General features: G+C 34.2%; 1 protein-coding gene across 2 annotated transcripts in view; it reads left to right on the top strand.

Annotated features, from left to right (window-relative positions):
- Nucleotides 1–14,631, top strand: part of METTL15 (methyltransferase like 15) — an 87,972-nt gene extending 73,341 nt beyond the window's left edge. For both annotated transcript variants that reach the window (XM_015630431.3, XM_015630430.3), the window contains exons 4-6: nt 4,672–4,863; nt 6,911–7,089; nt 14,073–14,631. In XM_015630431.3, the coding sequence (XP_015485917.1) occupies nt 4,672–4,863; nt 6,911–7,089; nt 14,073–14,518 (817 nt within the window). In that variant the 3' untranslated portion in view covers nt 14,519–14,631. The remainder of the gene's footprint in view (nt 1–4,671; nt 4,864–6,910; nt 7,090–14,072) is intronic.
- The last annotated feature ends 7,933 nt before the right edge of the window (nt 14,632–22,564 follow it).

The raw sequence follows: 22,564 nt of genomic DNA, 5'->3' as shown, positions 1-22,564 counted from the left end.
GCCTGCAGAGGAATCTCAGCTCTGGTGCCTGGAGCACCTCCTGCCCCTCCTTCCCCACTGACCTTGGTGTCTCCATGTTCTTTCCCTCACATGTTCTCACCTCCTCCTCTTCTCTGCCTGGAATTAAAACTACACCACAACCTTTGCTTTGATTTCTTCTTAAATGTTATCCCAGAGGTGTTACCATCATCCCTAACTGGCCCAGCCTTGGCCAGTGGCCTGTCCATCTTCTGAGCCATCAGGGATTGCTTCTGCTGGACATGGTGGAAGCTTCCAGCAGCTTCTCACAGAAGCCACCTCTGTGAGCCCTCTCTGCTACCAAAAGCCAGGGCATGCAAAACCAATACACTTGGCAAGTAAGGAAACCATGCCAAATTTCCATTTGACAAAGGTAATGTAAAAAATTTTACAGAATATTCAAATACATTTTTTGAGAGGAATGTTACACTGAGACTAGTAACACACAACAGTTTCCAGGTAGGATACTGAAAGTTCCTGGGATTTATGGCTAGACAACTTCATAGTTTGCTCCTAGGTGTGCCTGAAGCAGTGCAGCCATGAGTGAAAATTGCAGCTATCTGACAGCTGTGAGTGACCTCAGAGAGGTGAGTCAGTGTCAAACCAGGTCTGTACCACTATCCTCATTACAGCTGGTGCTACTTGGCACCCCTGATGGCAATCCCAGTGGAGTTACTGAATCAAAGCACCAGCTTGGGCTCCTTGTTTGATGTGCAGTGCCAAGAGTTAGCTGAAAAACTTTGTTTTCTGTTCTCCCAAAGAAACCATTTATTCTGGTTGAGTAAAATGTAGTTTTCACTGATGACAAGGGATCTTCATGTGTTTATACACAGAATTTTTAAGTGGAGCAACAGTGAAACATCAAGAGCAAATATTATTATATATACATAATAAAATGCTGAAGCACCATCAAGGCATCATTGTATATCTGTGTCAAATTAGTGGAATGATTGATGTCATGTCAATGTCTGTGACAATTGAGAGAAATTAGATGAGAGAAAAGATTCTATTGATTTTATTGAAGCTGTGTTAGTGCTTTACTTTGTTTTCCTGTGTGGATCCCTCTCAACTGAGTAAAATAAAAAAATAAATATTTTTATAAAGCATTTCAGAATACCAGAGATTAACTGAAACCTGCAGAGCCTGAAATACTTCAGGAGACATTGAACTCTTTCTCATTCTGCTCTTTCATGTAGTTGAGAATTGCGGATCAAGTCCTGTCTAGCAGAATTACTATGCTGTGTGTCATAATATAATAAAATAAAATACTGTGTTATGACCTGAACAAAGGACTTGAACCCAAGGTTCTGTATTATTTTCCAACTGTGTTATTTCCCAAGAATTCTGCAAGCTTTTGAAGTTGTTGCACAAGAAAATCTATTAAGGCCCCACAACCTTAGTTGCTGTAAATAACTTTTTATCCCTTCTAAAATAGGCAAGTTTGTCCACATTCCCAGCGTTTTTTAAAAAATCTTATTTATGTTTTTCTTGCAGAATGTCAAGATTACTAAAGAGGGAGTTAACATGTCGAGTATTTTGAGAAGTTAGAGATGGCTTGTCTGTAGCAGTTGTAAATCTATCAAAAGATTACCATGCTCTTACCCTATAGACACCCACCAAATGAGAGCTAATATGACAGGTATTTTCAGCTTTTTTACATCCTCAGACATAGTCTCTGAAATTGTCTTAGCTTTCTACATGGTGTCTTCAAGCCAGTAAATATTAAACCCTACAAGTCTTGTTTCTCCATTTTTAAGAGAGGAGCTAAAAGCTCTCTAGATTTTTTTATGTTTCCAAAATATTCTGAATATAAAAAATGCTGTTCAAGTACTAAGTTTAAATATTTTCTCTTAAGCAAGACAACTTGGTTTAGTAAATTTTAACCTTCTAAGATTGCCTAAAATGATTACAGTGATCTCTGTATGGCCCTTTGCAGTCTTAGCAGCTTTCAGAAGTTTCACCAAGATCTGATGAAAATCCCCATTCAGCCTTGCTATGTAATGTTTTGAGATGCTCTCTCATCTCAGGCTTCTTAGAACTATAAGCTTGGTTGTTTTTCTTGGTATTTATGGATGTCCCCTGGTTTACCTTTCCTGCTTTTTCCACTAAGCACTGTTTTTGCAATATATTAGACAGAAAGGGTAATAGATTTTCACACTAGCTAAGTATGGTCATAGAACATAAATCCTCTATTGACCAAAGAAAACATTGGAAGACTGAAAAAGAAAGTGGAAAGAATTCTGCATTCTTGGGTAGAGCAGAAGGTGTGTGACTGTAGGAAATGAATTTTTTTAACAGTTTATTATTTAACAGTTCATTATTATTTATTTGAGATTTTTCTGGAAAGTGGAGTTAGAGATCATGTAAATAAAAACCTGAAGTTAAAAAAAAAGTTGAGGGTAAATTAAGAATATTTTGAGAAATCCTGTGTGTAACAGGCAGTTTTTATTTGAGTATAGGCATAAAAACTGATAGACTAGGGAAGAGTATCTTCAAATAAATGTTCTGAATTCTCAATAAAATATTCTAATTTAAATAAATGTGTCATGCTTATAATCTAATAGATTAGTCCTTGTCATCATCATTGTTACTATGGTATAAAAAAACCAGTTGATATTTGTATTTCCTTTCATAAGGTAATAAATCTTCCATTGCTCTGTACTTGGTTTTATTAATTGAAGTGAATGAGATAGCCAAGATTTTGGCTGAAAATTGTGTCTTCTGTTCCACAAAGAAACAGGAATTCAGAGAACTGGCCTGAACATTATAATATAGTCATTATAACCTTATAAAAAGCATCTGGTTTTAGTGAGAATTTATATTCAACAAGATGTCTATATCCACCATTGGTACACACAAGGCAATGCATAACAAACATAACAAACAGAAGCTATAATTTCACACAGCTGAAAGACTGACATCAAATGTCAACCTAATCATTTTTCAATCTTTTTTTTTTTTATTATTTATTTGCAAACTCCAGAATGTTTTCCAGCTGAAGCATCTCTCTCTAACAAAGAGTAAATTTCTACTTGAAATTTACTTCTTTTTTTAATTAACCTTTTCTAATCACAAAAGTTTGGCAGATCACAAATCAAAGGCTGTCACGAACATCTTAGCTATCCACATATTTATGACTTGTTTAAAGAAATGTAAGAAAATTTCTGGCAATAAATAAATTCTGTACAGAGTAATTTTTCAGATTGTACTTCACAGCCATTGGCATGGATTAATGTGTGCTGTGGAACTGGACAATGGCAATTTGCAGTGTTATCCAGGTCTCATTTGTTCTCATCTCCCACATATGGAATTTTAAAGTTCATTCATTTGCATTAGTCATGAAGGTAGAGACACTGCTCAGTTGGAAAAAGTGGTATATATTTTCAAGAAAATTTCCCTCATTATATTGAGGAGGAAATACAATCTCAAAGCTATATAACTATATAGCTTAAATTGGTTTAAATATCTTCAGTGGATCGTTGTGCTTTTCAGGAACTGTCAGTTCTTATTATGCTGAATAGTTGTATTTAGTTATGGGCTAGACAGAAATCAATTCAAAATTGTCTGTGCAATCATGATATCCCTCATGGAAATTGTTCATTCACACTGTTTCCCAGGTTCTGTGCTGTGTTTAGTAGGTGGATTTGTTCTGCTCTAACAAGGAGAACATTGTGTAGCTGAATGTTCTTCCATGTGGTTGGATTCATAAGCATCTTCCTTTTAATGGAGCTTTTTCTCCCCACATGGAGGCAGTGGCTTCCTGGTATGGGCAGAAATATGTTCTGTTTTGCAGGTAATACTTAAAAATGCAGCAATAAGTTGATTAATCTTTTTAAGTCTATGAAATTCACTGAAATTTTGAGAGATAAAATAAATTGTGTAGTTGTGAGGTTGAGCTCTGTGTGGTTGGACACTGGAACCTGTGAAGAAGATGTGTTATCTTCTCCCTTGCCATTCCTCTTTTCCTTCTCAGTATGGGAATATTAACAAACAACCACTTTAAATTGAAGAAAGAACAATAAGCACAAAAGTGCATGTTAAACCACTCTCTCCAGTGATTAGGTGCCTAAATCCAAAATGCACTAAGTGTTTTACCTGTTTATGATTCAGTGCACCTCATTCTCCCAGTCATTTTGAAAATGACAAATGCCACTTAAAACGTGTTTGGTCCAGTGCAGGAACTTGGAATTCTTTTCCTGGCAGGAAAATATTAACCACAAGGTTGTGCACTCTTGTTCCATTTTGTCTGCTTCCCTAGGTCCAAGATCTGCTCTTTCTTTTCTGCACCTTGGCCTTGTTGACAAAGAACCCCTGCTAAGCAGGGCAGGTACTTTAATAATGAGGACATTCCTGCTGAAAGTGTCCTCTTGAGTTCTGACATACTGAAAAAACCCAATTTCTGTCAGTTTTCCATTTCTTTAAGATCAAGCAGGAAGGGAGTAAAGAGTTAAAGCTGAAGTAGCTACTGAGGGGTGGGTGGTTTGTACCAGTTTTCAATGTTGACATATGAAAATAAATAAACTGAGACTTGGGGAATAGCTCCATTGCTTCTGAGACAAGTTAAGTGCTATTATTTAATTTCTGCTATGCAAGGGGGAGAGATGGCATGGTTGTAATTAAACTTGAGGCTATTTATTTGTTATTTTTTTACAGGAAACAAATTCAACCTCTTCTAGGACAGTTTAGCCAGTTAGAGGCTTTGTTAATCTCCTCTGGGGTTGAGCAAGGGACTCTGGATGGTGTTCTCCTGGATGCTGGCTGCTCTTCTATGCAGTTTGATACACCTGAAAGAGGTTTTTCCCTGCAGAAGGATGGACCTTTGGACATGAGGATGGACTGTGACAGGTACAATAGATTATTTCTTCTTGAACATCAAAAACTGTCTGCTCACAACCTCTGTGCATTTCCTTTCCTCTTAAAATTAAGAATTTTTATCCTCAAACAACATCTGATTTTGCATGAGTATCCTGTCTTTCTTTTGCTGAATGTTTTTTTCTACCAGTGCTCAGCCCTGGTTATTGTCTTTGCCTTCTGTGAAATAAGAAGAAAGTTCCAGTGATGAGTAATTAAACCAGTAATGTTTTATTAACTGTACCTTTGAATTGTAACATTTTTGGAGTGTATGGTATACAATCACAGGAACATCTCTCTTTCTCTGCCTGTGCTTGATCTGGAGGCTCACAACTTCTTTCTGCAGTCCCTTTCCTTTTGTGTCACACTTGCTATTTGTGGAAACTTCACTTGAGCAGGTTCAGTTGGTCCCTCAGGAAAGGAGCAGCATCCCTCTTTTGTGCAATGACCATCTGATCCAGTTGCTTCTCTGTAAAAGGAACATAATAAAAGTAAATAAATAAAATCCTATCCATTATATTTGCTAGTTTAAATCAGATAGCTACATTGCTTTTGAGATGTCAGTATGATGTTGTCTTCCATGCCCATATATTTGTTGTAAGTTTTACTTAGCAAAATTATAAGCTTCCTTTCTTTTTGTGTAGGAGGCACATCAGGCTTACTTAATTGTCAATTGAATGGTTACTGAGTAAATCACCTGTATTTAAATTTGAATTGGTGTTTAGTACTTTCAAGAGCATGAAAATCACTCGTGGAACGATAATTTCCACTTATGCAGCATTTTTCATCTTCAGACAACCTGATGTATTTCTGCAGCATTTTGCTTTTTGTATGAGCAGCCAAAGGTCTGTCTTGTGTGGATGATGGCTGTAATTGCATGGTGAATTACATGACAGAGAATAACAATTTTTTTTCTTGGTGTTTTGATGAACATGGAGTCTTAAGAAATGCCATTTGTACTTTCATTGCTCACAAGAGCCAATGGGAAGCCTCAATTTCTAAGGAATTAACTTACCATATTAATATTAAGTCTGAACAGCAAATTTCATGATACTTGCTTTTTCTGGTTCTGTGCAGAATGCTCCTATGATTCTCCTGGGATTCAGTCCTCAGATTTCAAGAATCTGAACTCCAGGCTTAAATATAAGTCTGATGCATCATGAGGAAACAGACACAGAACAGGAGCATAAGAACAAAGGATACCTGAGGCATAACAAAAGCCTTACACTATGGTTGTTGCTATGATACTACTTGCCTCTAAGTTTGTTATCTTCTGTAAGATACTGCAGGGGAGTAAAAAATGCCTGAAAGAGAGGAAGAGAATTTAGAAGAGAATTTATTAAGTAGTTTGTATGTTTTCTCTGATTAGTAAACACATAGATGATGTTCATAAAATACCTTGAGCTATTTCAGTAGTGAAGTGACAGAGATATAGATACATAGATTAAAGGCTTAATCTGTTTAAATTGTAATAAGTCCTGTAATTTATATGACTTGGTAATTTCTATTATCTCAGGAGAGTATGTATATATAAATTCTTATGCCTTTTAGTGAAAAGTAATGTTTAATTATCTTCATTAGCAATTGGTTTCATAGCAGGAGATGTGAAAGAAAAGATCTTTGAAATCAATTCTGGCTAGAAAACAACAGGTGATGCAAGGTGGCTAAAATGAACCCATAAGAGGCAAGTTTGTATTCTAAAGCTGGCTAAATAGAAAGGTCACACATAATTTCCATCCTGGCACGATACTGGAATATATTTATTCTTGTCACCCTATTAAGCATAGTTTATGATAATACTTGGAAGTTCAACCTGTTCTAATTGAAGTTAAGGAACAAACTCCATTTAGACCAGCAAGAGAAATGATTTGAAAGGTGCAAGCTGTTTTCACAGAGCTGCCATCTCCTATTTGAAAACCTCAAAGGCACTTGTATGCAGTGTGTGTGTGTGTGTTTGACTTTATGTCTCAACACCATGAAGCTTCACCTCTTGTCAATGAAAACTGACGTCAGTGAACTAATTATCTCTTCTCCTGCGTAGGTACCCTGACATGCCCACTGCTGCTGATGTTGTCAACGCTTTAGATCAACAGGCGCTTGCGTCCGTCCTGAGAGCGTACGGGGAGGAGAGGCACGCTAGGAAAATCGCTTCAGCCATCGTTCAGGCACGCAGCATATACCCCATCACCAGAACTCAGCAGCTTGCAAGCATTGTTGCAGGTACCCTCATTAATTCTTCACAGTGGCTGCTGAGGAGAGGGGGAAAAAAAAAAAAAAAAAAAAAAAATTAATCCCCCAAAGTCCCAGAGGGATCTATTTGTACTTGAAATCATGCAGGATCTAATCCTGCCTGTTCTGCTCTGATGTCAGCTCTCTGTTTCTTTTTTTTTTTTCCCATTTTTTTGTACTGTAGTTTGACAATTACTTTAATAATAGATTTAACATGAAGTGATTTATCATTTTGTCAACCAAGTTGAACCACAGAATAACAGCAGCCTTGGGTATTCTTTATCCTGGCTATTGATAAACTTTCAACTATCAGATCTGTCATATCTTAGTTTTAAATTTCTGTATTTTAATATTTTAAGGGGAGGTACCATGGCAGTTTCCAATTATGAGTTAAATCAGACAATTTCTGTCTTTTTAAAGAATCAGGAAGCAGAAAGCAATACGTGGCTTGCTTCACCTTGTGCACAGATCAGCCTGAAGAGACTATTGAAACACTTCATCTTCCGTGCTCCTCACTGTAAACAACTTGAAGAAAATGCAGTTAGGCAGGAACAGTGCTTACATCAAGAACCTTTATGTTTGTGTTCTCAAATAAAAAATTTCAAGGAAAAATACAAGGCACAAATCCTGCTCATTGGTATTCTAATATGTAGCATAATATGTTTTTATTTTTTTAACCAAATGATGAAAATCACTACGTCTTGTCACAAATAAGTCTAAACTGCTGACTTTGAATAGAGACCTGTAAAATTCTAGTCCAAATTTCACATTTGCTAAAGAAGAATGTAAAATTTTTGTATCAGTATCCTGAAGATATTAAAAAAATTTAAAAAATTAAAAAATTTATGATATTCTTAAAGATTTGTGTTACTTAAACTGAAAGTCTAAGGCACTTAAATTTAATGATGGAGAAATTAATTGTTTGTATTTGTAGAAGTCAGGATACTTTAGCAAAATGTCCAGTCAACCAAGGCCCAAAGTTTAGCTGATATGATAAAAGGACCTGAAGACACTGTTTGCTGTTGTAAGCCCCTGCTGTAAATACAGTGAATATAGCAATATTAAAAAAACAAACCAGAGATTAAGCACTATGTCACTTTTATAAACCTTACATTTTTAATATCATCATTAGAAATATTCTAAAATAATAATTTTGGGCTTTGTCAAATCTATCTCATACTTTTTTTTTAAAAAAACCTTTTGATTAAGACAGTTTACCACTATTGAGTGTGAAGAAAACCTATCACTGTGATAAAGATACAACATGTTACGTGTTGGAGACAAGCAACTCAGTAATTCTGAAATAATTTTGTGCCGTAGCTCAAACTAAGGAAATGAAAATACTGGTGTATAAAAAGATAGAGATTGAAGATCCCTTCATGTTTAATGTGCTGCATGTGAGTCATCAGTTAATGGTCACTTTCTGTGACACTGAGAAGGATTTTTTTGTTCTCACTCTGAATTCTCTGCTATATTTGAGGAGCTTCTTGATCTACGAGTCAGGAATGCATCAGGTGGTGTACATGCCAAAAGCAATGAGTCCAGCAAACATCTGCCAAGAGAATAAATATGTATTTTTTGTGTGCTTTTTTTGGAGTACACTAGTAGTTACAGCAATTTTAGAGCTGTTGCAGTGATCCCTGTTTGCGTAAAACTTCTTCCAGTTTTAATTTGATTCATCCAGTAAAGAAGCACTGTGGTGGATCCTATTGGGTTTTGATCTGATTAAGAAAACCTGAAGGAAAATTTTGCTAATTGTGATATATTCTGATTCATTTATCATCTATCATTAATATATATTCTTACATGAAATGATATTGGTGAAGTTATTGGGATAAACCAGAGCTAAAGTGCCAGAGACCACAGCTACAGGAACCTCTTGATGGCACAGCCCAAAAAAAACCACTGACTAATTCAGGACTTCACCAGAGTCAGATTCATGACCTATTAGTTAAATGTTATGTCCTTTAAAAAAGAAAATATTAATAAGAATTATAAAATCTTGCATTTCAGGTTTTTCAGATTCTTTGCAAGCCTGATTAGCTTCCAGAACAGGGTCATTATTTTTGCCTAGTTTAGGAACCAGAACACAAGCAAAAACATCTAGTCAATGAAACTGGGTGTCAGCATCTGAGAATTTGTGTAGTGTCTCTATTTCTTTCTCTTCTTATTGATTACAATGGCATCAGATTTTCTAGAGCTCACAGGTTTTATCTTAAGGTCTATCTGATAATCAGAATCACAGTGAATCTAGATTTGGACTAACCTGAACTTGGAAAATTTAATTTCTTTTTATAGAATGCTTAACTTCTGGTCTTTCCTACCACCTCCCAAAAGGTTAGAATATGTATTACAGTTCCTGATTGATTAGAAGATAAAAGTGAAGGATGTAGTTAAAAAAAAACCCAAGGAAACAAAAGAACATTAAAAAAAATGTGGTTATAAATATTATCCAAAAAGTTTCTGATCTGTTTAAATGAGATCTCCACAAGCTATGGAATCTGCATTAGGAGGAGTTTTTGGTTCAGTCTTGGGAACAGCATCTCTCCCTGTGGCACAGTCAAACTCTCCTCACTATTTATAATTTTCACAGAGCTATTTGCAGCATTGAATGCTCTGCAAATACTAAGAATCAGTAGTTCTCAACTGAAGGTTGTGAATAGATGTGTTAAAGTTGATTAAGAAGCACTTCCTGATGTCTTTTGTTGCACCTCATTGAGTTGTTTGGAAACAATAGGTCTAACTGCATGTGCAGGGAAACTCATTAAAATTGGTGAAATTTTTGGAATGTAATTTTCATATGCTTTTCCTGTACAACTAAGGGTCTATTTTGATTTATTTTCAGGGGGAAATGGACCTTTTTATCTATTAATTTTTGTTCAAAATTTATTTTTTCTGAGCATTATTTAGATACATAATCTATTAACAGACAATTTTGAGATCATGTAATCATTTTGGCCTTAACTTGAAAGGAGTTGATAATGAATGACACGTTAAAGAAATTTTAAAAGTTTAAAAAGCACTTTAATGGGGAAAGCCAATTTCATTCAGACTGGTTCACTTTTATAGACTTTAATTATCAGTTTGGAATTTGTAATGTTGCCTGAGTTTCAGATGGGTGAGAATTAACACTGTACTGAGGGAGCCTAGACAAAAGGACATGAGTTGCGTCACAGAAACTTATTAAATGCAGTGCTAATTCAACAGACGAATTCCTGCAAACAGGTGCACCATCTGAATTAATTTTTAAACTCTCCCACTCTCTTACACTCTGGAGACTTTAATAGTTCATATTGATAGGCACAGCACATTGCTAATTTCATTCACAAGCTTTTAAAATTTCAATAGGTTTCCACATGTGAACCTATTTGGTTTTTTTTAAAGTGTAAGTATCATCAGGGCATCCTGAAACTAAAAATGGTTATTTCTCTCACTGGGATTTCAAACCAGTCATCTAGCCAGAAGTGTGGTGTTTTTTATGAATGAAATTCATTTTACAAGCATCCCATACAGATTTTTATTTTTTAATGTTTTTGTTCATTGGACAGACAGTTACCAGGAAAGTTTTTCTTTCAATGTCTTGGTAACTGGAGGGGCCTGGGTGAAAAGTGATGTGCCTGAGGAGAAAGCACAGATAGATTTTTATTTAACTAAACTAGAGGAGTCACAGTGATAGGAGAATTTTTTTACCCATGGAACATAGATCAGAATCTATATACTAAAAAGCTGATGGCCAGTGTGACAGAATTAACTACCAGAGATTATGTTTATTAGTTAATCCCAGTCTTTGACAATAGACCAGTAAGTCTTGGAACATGTAGACAGTGTGATTTTGTTTTTAATCTGTGAGGTTTTGGTTGCATAAAAATGCAAAGTGGCTGTATTTACCAATATCCTGAATATTAGTATTATTAATAATATCAGTATATTATACTATAATATATGGTATATATATAAAATATTATAATATTATTATAATATTAGTATTCTGTTCTTTGTTATAGGACCTGCAGTGCTCTTTGTGCATGTTCAACTGAGGCATGTAAGGTTGTATTATACTTACAGACTATAACTGGGCTTTAATTAATTTTTCTTCAGTGATAAATTATTGATAATAATAAATTAATGTCACAGTTGTCATAGAAAGTTATTGCAGGAAAAAAAACTGCACTCAACAGCCATGGCAGGATAAGTGGAAGAACTTTTCAGAGACCTGTTAGTGTCCTAGACATGCTGATGGCCTCAGTGTCATTGCTCTTTTATTTATCTATTCAGCATTGCAATTGCAAAATATCAGTGTTCATTATCAGGCCAAGGAAAATCTGCCCAGATATCAGCATACTGTGTCCATTTACATTTTTACATAGTCTTTTGAAGTTGAATTTAAATTTCTAGAGTGGTTTGGGTTGGAAGGGATGTTAAAGACCATCCAGTTCCAGCTGCCCTGCCATGGACAGGGACACCTTCCACTGGACCAAGCTGCTCAAAGCCTCATCCAGCCTGGCCTTGGGCATTGGCAGGAATGGGGAATCTACAGCTTCTCTGAGCAGCCTGTTCCAGTGCCTCACCACCCTCAAAGGGAAGAATTTATTCCTACCTCTGATCCATTCAATAATTCTGAACATTCTACTAGTGCTTGTAGTTGTTACTTGACCTGTAAAGAAAGTTGTGTTTATTTTGCCTAGCATAAAATTCTTTCATGTTATGAAGGAATTTACATTAAGAGACAGTAAATTTACATTAAGAGACAGTTTTCATCACACACAGTTGGCACTCAATGGCTGTTCCAAGGGTTCCATTTTCAAAGAATCTTTCTATAGGTATGTTAAGAAATATGGAAACAGATACCATGCCAGTTAGTACAAGTTTGGTGTCTGTTTCTTGGGATAACTTATGCTCTGTGATTTTTTAGTTCTCCTTTTAATTCAGGTCTCTCATCAAAATGAGCTTTGTGACTTCTACAATGAGAGTATACATTCTTTTTAAGATTCATAGTAAATATAGAAGGTTATATTCTCAAGGACAGAAATTATATTAGCCAGCTAGTGTAGCTTTTTCCAGAGTTTGTAACTGATGGAGAAGCCTATCTCCTGCAGGCTACATCTGTTTACTCTGTTTTGTGAGACAGCTTCAAGCCACAAATTTGTTGGGAGAAGTCAATCCTGTTGCCACTTCTTGTCTTGAAGGATTCAGACTATAAGGATTGGAAGCAGCCAAAACTACAATTGGTCTCTGCAGTGAATTTAGGAGCTGTTAGCTTTGGAGATCAGAGGAGGTAGGGAAGGTAGTTAGGAAAATCAATTATGCAGAAATGTATCTTAGGAACTTAGCATACATGATAACAGCTTTGTTAATAATGATTGGATTTTAAAATCCCATTATTTTCCTCTGTCTTTGCTGAGCACTGAGATTGCTTGTGTGTGTGTGTGATACACTTAGTAAACACTTGGGCTTTTTGACATAAGAAAAATCTTACCTTTAAAACTCTCAAGAAATCTGCTAATCAATTCTTCTGTGCAAGCATATTATGGCTAATGATATTTATTCATTTCTTTTCAATCACCATGCAAATTTGAATTTAAACAACTAATTTTAGAGGTAGAGTATTCCCCTCTTTTACTTCACTATGTAGAATATCAATTACTTGATTATGAACTGCATTTACTTCAAACTCTTTGCTTCATTATGTTATAGCTTAGCACTGAAATTAGGGCTTTCTAATACATACATACCAATTGTGTTGAAAAATAATTGTCCAGTTATGTGCTAGCATTATTTGTTTAATTTATCTTTCCCAGACTCCTGTGATCACTTCCATAATAGATTATAAATTTACTTGGGTTTCACAGATCTTACAGGATTCTTGCACTGTAGTACTCTGATCCATCCAATAAGGCTTCTCTAGCTTTTTGTTCTGTACCCATGTAATGAAAGTTCAAGCCTAAAAAGCATTAAATATTGATATATTAAAATTTCTATCAAAATTTCAGTTTCTACAAAAACTTGTTTGGCTCATAAGAATTTTGGGGAAAGGAAGAGGGAGTTTTGTGCATCTAATAAAAAATATTTATTCTGGTGATTTTAGGTCTGACACATTCTGCTGTGTAGACACAGGAAAACACACCAGCTGCATTTTTTAAATTTCTCAAGGTATTTTTGTGAACATTTGAAGGAAAACAGGTGTAGTGTTCAACAATTGCTATTCCCAAACAAGGATACCTCTTTTAAACTTCAAGTAATTCATTGGAAGGTAGTTATTACCAGGCAGGCATTGTCTTCAATTATCTCTGTCTGTGAGGAAATGCAATTATCTGGAAGGTAACAGGTAAAATTGTGGCCATTGTATATATACATATATAGTATATATTATATATATATATATATATATATATATATATATATATATAGAGTATATATATATATTTTTATATATACACAATATATTATATATATTATATATAATATATATTAGATATATATTTATTTTTATATATAGTATATTTATTTATATCTATTTTTATTTTTAATAATTTTTATTTTAATTAATTTTTATTTTTATACTGTTTTTTCCTTAAAAGCCTTACACAGCCACAAATACCAAATTGGCATTGATTACACTGAGCTGTGAGACTTATCTATCCTATCTTTTTTTTCTTTATCTTGATTTCAGCCATTATTTTTCAGTTTAAATTTGTGGTGCTTTTGGAGAAGGAATTTCTCTAAAAGATTCTAGGGGAAAAAAACCCAGCACTTAACCACGAACCATCTTAGTTTAATAGGGTTTACATTCAGAGATGTGAATTCAAAACATAAAATAAAGATATATTACAAAGAAATAAGCTTACTACTCAAGTTCCAGCTTTGACTGTGCTTTCCTTCAAAGTCATCTTGCATGAGGGGATGTCAAGATGTAGAAATACTGAGTTATTAACTATTATTTAACTATTAACTGCATCTTTTAAATTGTATGACAGGTGCTTTTCCAGCCTCAGCACTCTATGCACGAAGGGACCTTCTTCACAGACCTGTGCACGTGGCCACTAAAACTTTCCAAGGCCTGCGAATCTTTGTAAATGATGAGCTCCATGAACTCTTCATAGGACTGAGGACAGCTGAGAAGTTTCTAAAACCAGGAGGTCGCCTTGTGGCCCTCTCCTTTCATTCCCTCGAAGATCGTATTGTCAAACGTTTTCTTCATGGAATTGACATGACAGAGAAGCACAATCTTGGCTCAAAGCAGAAGATAAGACAGGCTCTGAAAAATTCCTCCAGAGGAGAAGATGCACGAGAATCCCCCCATGGAAAATCCAACTCAAAGTGGATTTTGATACAGAAAAAAGTTCTCACGCCCCAGGCCAAGGATATTCAAACAAACCCAAGAGGAAGGTCGGCCAAACTAAGGGCTGCTATTAAACTCTAAAGCAAAATGCATGATTACATGATTGTATAATTTCCTTAAATTCTGTTTTCCAGAATGCTAACTGGACAGATAGTATCAAACTGAAAAAATAAAATGAAGGTTATTGGAGAACATTTCTCTCTTACCTTTGTGCTTCTTTTTGATTATGAAGTAGTATAGAGCATGAAAATGCAAAATAAATGCATACAAGTGGGTGTCACTAATTATACAGAAAAGACATCTTTTTTTTAAAAGAGCATCAAACACCAAGTTTATAAAAATTGCAGGTTTGATGTATTTGGAATATTCCCCTTAGAGTCATTTCAAGATCCTGACATTAACAGTCTAAATTCAGTAGCTAATTGAGACATATTTTTATGGGGGTGAATTTCACATACCTAATTCAGATGTCTGGTTTAATCTAGATTAAGTTTAAACTAACCTAAGAATTCATGTCTCTGTATCCCAGCTAACTTGGATGAATGCCTATGAGACAAAAGCTAATTCTTAAATAAAGTGATATCAGTATGCCATGTTCTATCCAGGAATTTCTAAATGGACTCTCACCTTTTTTAAAATAAGTATTTATTACACTTATATATATGAGTGATCACCTGGTTCTTTAATGATGAATCATTTTAAATAATAAATGTATCTTGGGAGAAAAAAAAGGGTTCTTAAAAAACCACTGTTGACACTTGGACACCGCAGTAGAGCAGTCAGATTTGTACTTGGTCATCTGAATTTCCTCCTGCAACCAGAACTTCTGTGCTTAGATCCACTGCAACTTTTAGGTGCTGATGGAATTAGAATTAACCCATCAAAAAAGCAGTATTGTGGGTCTTATGAAGTATTCTCCTTTGTTGGTGATTGTTTATTAAGAGGTATTAAATTATTTTAGGAATAACTCTTAACACTACCTTTCTGTCTGGGTTCTATACTAGGTTGTAGAACATTTAACATTATTTCTTTTTTAGTTACTATGAATTAAATTTAATTTTGGGGTTTATATTTTATCTTAAAAGACCACTGGTTTCCTAGTTTTATCTGCTACAAATGAATGGAAAATAGTATAAGTTTCAACTTCTCTGACCTCTGACTCATCTCTTCAGGAAAAAGTCTTAATCAAATCAAAATTGGTAATCAAATTGGTACCAAGATTTCATTTGTGATGTCTGAAACTTGGTTGGTAGAATAAAAAAAATGCAATTTCTGACTCAGCTGAGTGACTACTAACACTCTGAACAGCTGACAGGATCATTCTGAACTTGATTTTCACCAAGAACCCTCTTTTGTGTCAATTACTTCATGGCAGTTTTTTGGGTCATATTGAAACAAGCTGATATTTAGGTTCACTGTCTAATATACAATATAGTGAAATAGCTGGATATTGTTTAATTCCTTGATAGAGGTAAATAATATAATGTATTCTTGTATTATATCTATATAATATATATAATATTAATTATACATAATGTACTATATAATTATTAAATATTATATATTAATTACATTATATATATTTTATCAATTATATATTATATTTAATATATAATTATATATTATATATTACTTATATATTATATGTAATAATATATAATAATATATAAAATTTTATATTATATTTAATATATAATTATATATATTATATATTAATTATATATTATATATAACAATATATAATAATATATAATTATATATTATATATTGATTATATATTATATATGATATATAATTATATATTCTATATTAATTATATATTATATATAATTATATATTATATATGTATTATATAGTTATAGATGATAACTTCTATCACTAATCTGAAATAACAGCAAAATGGTGATGGACATTTCATTCTTTCCTGAAATTTCAATATTTTTCCACTAGCTTCATTATACATGCTGCTTAAATAAAACATTCCACTTCAAATAATATTACTCTTGTCATCTTTGGGACAACAGAATGTACCCTAAATAGATATTTTTTTTCATGCAAACATTAAATATAAATAGCTAAGGTTATTTTTAGCTAAGATTTCATACTGAAATGTATTTCAGTTGTAGATTTGAAAAATTGTGCCTCCAGCATAGGCTTAGAGGAGTTGTAGTGCCCTGCTGTGCATTGTTCAGGACACACTTCAGGGAAAGACCATCCAGTTATAGCAGAATTAGCACCTCAGAAATTATATCAAAGCATTAAAATTCCTTATGCTTAAAATAATGTTTAAAATCTACACTTCTAATACCTAAATTCAAAGGCACAGTTTCTTAGGATAATTGAACTATACAAAGTTGTGTAAATACCCTCCCTCATTTAGGAAAGTGAGGCTTTTATTTGGCTTTAGGTTGGAGTTGCACAGCCATGACAGTATATAATTTGTTGAGTTTTTCCCTTTATAGGTTCTATTTCATTCCTGTCAGCATCTCTTCTCTTTCAGCTTTCAACCTGACATATGGAGAGTCCTAGAATTTTAACCTCTGCTTGCCTGAGGAAAAAAACCCTTCTGGTTTCCCACAAAAAACTGTTTATATTTGGTTAAAGTCTTGTCTCTTTAAGCATTTCACCTAATTTCATTCCATAAAAAATAGGGACTGTTTACACAGATATGCAGTGATAGGACAAAGGGAAATGGTTTTAACTAAACAAGGAGAGATTTAAACTAGGTGTTAGAAAGGAAATCTTTACTCAGAAGGTGCTTGTTGGAGTCTGAGATACAGAGTGTGTGCCCTTGTTTCTGATACTTAGTTTTAAGATCCAGATAAACACTGAATTTCATATAACATGAAATTCATGAGCATGTTTTCATGGTGATACATGAAAACAACTTGAAGTTAGATAGAAAAAGCTAAAAGTGTAAGTGTGTAGATTAGAAAGTTTTCCTAAATCACTGGGTGAAAAAGTTAGTTTAGAGAACAGGAAAAAAGATGAAGGATTTAAGGTGTTGTCTCTTGTCCCTTCTTCTTTCTTCTTCATGTTCTTCTCCTAGAGGTTTTTTGGGTAGTAATGAGTGACTGGATAGAAAATGTCACAGTGCAGCACTCAGGTGATGGGTCATTGGGTCATTAAGAAAAATAATTTATGTGTCTATTGTTAATTGGGTAAAAATAGGTATAAATGTAAAAGAACTGCGTATTTCAGGGCCATTTTGTGCATCAGACATGAAGTGTTCCACAAGGCCTTGTTTGTACCATCAGAAGAAAGAAATGTACCAGATTGCAGAGATTAACCTTGTGTAGCCAGCCTGGAGAGACCTGTTAAGTTTTGTGATCACCTTTTCATAAACATGAGAAACAAAATTCTAATGAGCTCAAGAGTTTTCTTCAAATCAGAAGAACTGAGATAAGCAGGGCTCCCCACAAGGGAAGATCCCAAAAGAATTCAGTCCAAAAGAGGCTGAAAAATCCAAGAAGAGAAAGAAAAATACAAAAAAAAAATTCAGCAAGATCAGAGAAACAGAAAAAAAGATTTTTTTAGAGAAAAGTTACAGTGCTGAGGCTCTAGAACACATTGCCCAGGGGAGCTGTGGCTGTGCCAAACCTGGAGGTGTCCAAGGCCAGCTTGGATGGTGGAAGATATCCCTGCCCATGGCAGGGAACAGATGATCCTTAAGGTCCCTTCCAACCCAAACCACTCTGTGATTCTGTGACTTGGAAAGCAACATTAAATTATGTGAAGGGTATTAGGCATCTATCTTAGCAGAGTACATGTCTCCTATATAAATGTCATATATATATATAAAATATATTAAAAAGTTATATTCTAATAATATAATATATAATATATAATATATAATATATAATATATAATATATTATATATTATATATTATATATAATATATAATATAATATAATATAACATAATATATATATATATAGATATAGATATAGATATAAAAATACATGTCTAAGAGCACAGCTTACATTTTTCTGATGCGGTATATGTGATGTGTTATTAAAATTAGTTGGTTTTCTTGCCACAATTGAAAATGATATCTAAGACAGAGATGACATCCAGTGGAAAATGTCTCCCTGAAAACCAAGGCATGCTGTCAAGTATGTATAATTTGTAAATAATAAATTGTAAATAATATGTACAAGTTATGTATAATTTCTAAAAACTTCCATTCAACCCAATCAATGTACATTTTAATACAGCCAAATGCAAGATTATCTATCTAGAAAGAAGTTTGTAGACTGTGTTTACAGGGAATATGACAAGAATATGGTTCTGTACACAGTGGGAAGAGTAGAAATATCCAATATATGGAATAATTACAGAGAACATCTTGAGGTAGTTCTGGAGAGACAGTGGTGCTACACAATGGTGAGCACGTTGCTGAAGAGTGGATCTTTTCATGTTAGTACTTTAGAAGAGTGGAAAGAAATTAAAAAGGATAAACCCCAGCTCTGAGGCTATTTGTATGCATTGCAAACATGCTTTCTATTGAATTTACTAGACAATAGGATTTGATTAGTTAATCCAAGTTACTGTAAAAGTTGGTCTGCTGTCAGAAGTACCTGCCTGGTAAAAGAATTTGCATAGTATAATTTGAAAAGTAGACACACTTACCCTGTGACTAAGATATTTATAATAAAAAATCACTACACTTTAAAACATAATTTAACAGTATAAACACAATTGTCTGCATTTACAGCCTGTCAGGGTCTACTGACAATTATTACTTCCCTATTTCTTCCTAAAGAAAAAGAATCAGTTTGCTTCCTAATGCCAGTAATATAAGGAATTAATATCTCTTTAGGTTTGGTTGTTTGGGGCTTTTTTAGCTTTCATAATTGAGTATTTTACCACTAGTCTTTTACAGACACATCTGCCAAGATTAAAACTTGACTTGAAAAGAGTCACAGTCTGGGACAGGAGTTTCTGTGGAGATGTGTGGAGGGATGTGATGGATGGAAGCTGGAAGGAAAAGGATTCCTAATGGAGAACGAACGGGAAAACGCCGATTTCAATGAACACTATCAGCAAGCGCCTCTTCCAGTAGCAAGTGTTGTATCAGATGTTTTGCATTCTGCTTTTTAGAGCAGCATTTCTATGATGATTAATGATTCATGTAATTGCTCTAAGATTACTTTTTGTACTGGGGAAGACATGGTATTAATTGGAGAGTTTATGCTCCTAAACAGTGTCACAGCGCAGCGAGAAGAGCTGTGCCCTCAGGAAAGGTGACGTGCAGGGATGGGAGGATTGCAGTAAGAAGTCTTAGATCCAGATTGTTGGTGATTTGATTAATTTAAATTTTAAAATAACTTAGTAGTTTTAAGTAATCAGCCGTGACTCACTGTTTAGTATCACTGAGCAAAAGTACTCGTGAAAAATGAGACAAATTTGAATAAACAGGGAAGTAATGAACTCATAAGTTGTTTTTTTGCTGTCCACCTTACTTAACATCTTTAGCAACAGTAAGGAAGGGGGCCCAGACCTGGTTTTCTTGTGCTCTTCTCAAGAAAGAGCCCTTCAGTAGATTTAGTACCATTTACAGCAGGATTTTGAAGAGCATTCAGTGGAGTATGGGAGTCTTTATATCCATACATTTACTTTTCCATAAAGCACTTGCTTTAAAACCTACCTGTAAGTTAAAAAAATAAGAAATTAAATTTATAGGTCTTTCAGAAGAAATATAATCAAATGCAGAGGCCTTTTTACACTGGAGTTATCCTGCAATTAAAGCAGGATTTTGTGGATTAATTAAGACTTCATTGCTACAAGTGAATCTTGCAAATAATTTAAATGAATGTAGAACAGCTTTTCCCCTTCATCCCTCTCTGTAGAAGAAAGAATGGAAAAATATGTTTAATTTAAAATAAATAGGCAGCAAAGCTGAAAAGTTTAAAAAAAATTTTTATGGAGTCTATATAAAATTTTAAGAAAATTCAATATATGCAGGAAGGATTCTATTACTTTTTTTGTTCATTGCTTAATTTTGCCTGTTTGGGATAAATAATAGCAGTGAGGGAGCTCAGGGTCTGTACATGGATGTAGAGCACAGTTTTTTATCCATAATGAGAGGTAATAATGGGAAGGTGTATATATGCTTCTAAATTTGATTTGTGTATTTTTCCCTCTGTCTCCTTTGCAGTTAGAATTGTGTTTACCTTTCTGGATCCTCTTTAAGCTTTTTTCAGGTGAATGAGAGGGAAGGGCTTTTCTTTTTTTGGTGAACTATAAAACCTGTCCTTAGAAGTCTATTAAAATTAATACTATATAATACTTTCCTACTTGACATATTTCACTGATGACATGCCATGCTCTTCAGTATTGCTGTTACATCACTAAATCAGGAAAAGGGTCAAATATTTGTTGATGGGAAATCAAAGCTAAAAAAACAGAGCAAGTCATCAGTTGCCTCAATTTTTTACTGACATAGCTATATTTATAAAAACTGCAATTTTCTCACTGTACCTTGATCTTTAGGTAAATCGTATTCTTCCTGTTGCTTTTACAAGTTTGATTGGTTGTAATGGTGAAAAGCAAGCTGGAGGGCTTTTTAATTCGTTTTTATGGTTGCAAGTTTAAACTTGACAGCTTGTTTGTAGATGTCTTTTTAAAGGAGAAAACTGGAGATACAGCTCCCTCTGTCTGTCCTGGGAGTATCTCTGCTCTGGTGTCTTCTGAGAGCCCCTGCAAATGATCACAGGAAGAGCATCTTTGCTGTCAATATCAAGATGCAAGATAAAAACATGGGGATAATTTGTTTTACAGGTCAGTAGTTGTTTTAAGTTACATTAACTGGAATTTTAAAAGAGCAAAGGTCATGTTCTTATCTGAAAATACTTCAGTGAAGATACCTAATTCAAAACACAGGAAAAGAAATGTGTGCAGTTTCTCAAAATTTGTGATTAGATTATTATTAGAATAAAATATATATGTATAAAAATTTCTGTCTTTTCTTTAGTACCCATACAATTTTTGCAGATCTTGCCACATAACAGTAGCAAATACACTTCATGTTTTTGACCATTCATTTAAAAAAAATATGCCTAAACAGTGAAACATTAGTGAACATGACAGAAACCAGAATGAAAATAAGTGATGCTATATAAATCACATCTTAAAATTTATAGATGCTGGAATACAGAAATAAAAAATTTGGTTTTATGTACTCCATTGTCATCTCTTCAGTTGCAGCCTGTGGATGTGATTCTGGCAAAGAAAATGTAATCTGTGGTTTATATTTGTACTGAAGGTGTACTAGAGCTCAGAATAGGTTTCTGCTAGACTAAAGATGTTATTAGAACTTTGTATTAGCTGTAACTATACTAATAATATTAACATAGCAATATGGCATTGACAATGTTATACCACAAGTTAGTAACTGTAAAAAAAAAAAATAAATTGAAGCATCATGATAACTTGTACACTAAAATGTGTGGAAGCTTAGTAATCACTTAGTCATCAACAATTCAGGCTAGAAAAGCTTCTTTTTTAATTTGAACAGTATTTTAAGCTCATCCCTCCACATCTTTCTTGTAAATTGTGTGTATACTTTTTTTTTTTTTAATCAAGTAGTTTCACACAGAAGAACATCTCTTGTCGACTTCGCTAAGAACTGAAATAAGAAGTTTTGACAGTCTTGTTTGATAAGTATCTGAAAATGGAGATATCATAAAAACTGTTTTGTAATCCAGTGCAAAAGTTACATCCTCAAGAGTAATGACACATGCATGCCTGTTAATACATGCTCAGTCTGCAAGCCTAATCCTGCAGCCTTTACTTGTGGGTCCAGCTTTGTTATGGAATTATAGAATTGTTAAGGTTGGAAAAGACCTTTCAGGTCATGGAGTTCAGCTGTTAACCCAGCACTGCCAAATCCATCACTAAACCACGTCCCCCAGTGCCACAGCAGACATGAGATGTCTTTAAATGCCTCCAGTGACTCAGCCACTTCTTTGGGCAGCCTGTTCCAGTGCTGGATGCCTTATTTCTAAAGAATCCCATTTCTCACAGCTGTGATGGAAATGAAAATTGCAATCTTGGTAGGCAATGAGAGCTGGCAGGGCAGAGGTTAAGGTCATGGGCTAATCCTGGGCTTCTTTGGAAGCAGA

Source organism: Parus major, chromosome 5, assembly GCF_001522545.3.
Source record: "Parus major isolate Abel chromosome 5, Parus_major1.1, whole genome shotgun sequence".
NCBI classification, from domain to species: domain Eukaryota; kingdom Metazoa; phylum Chordata; class Aves; order Passeriformes; family Paridae; genus Parus; species Parus major.
This window is presented reverse-complemented; position numbering and strand designations above follow the sequence as displayed.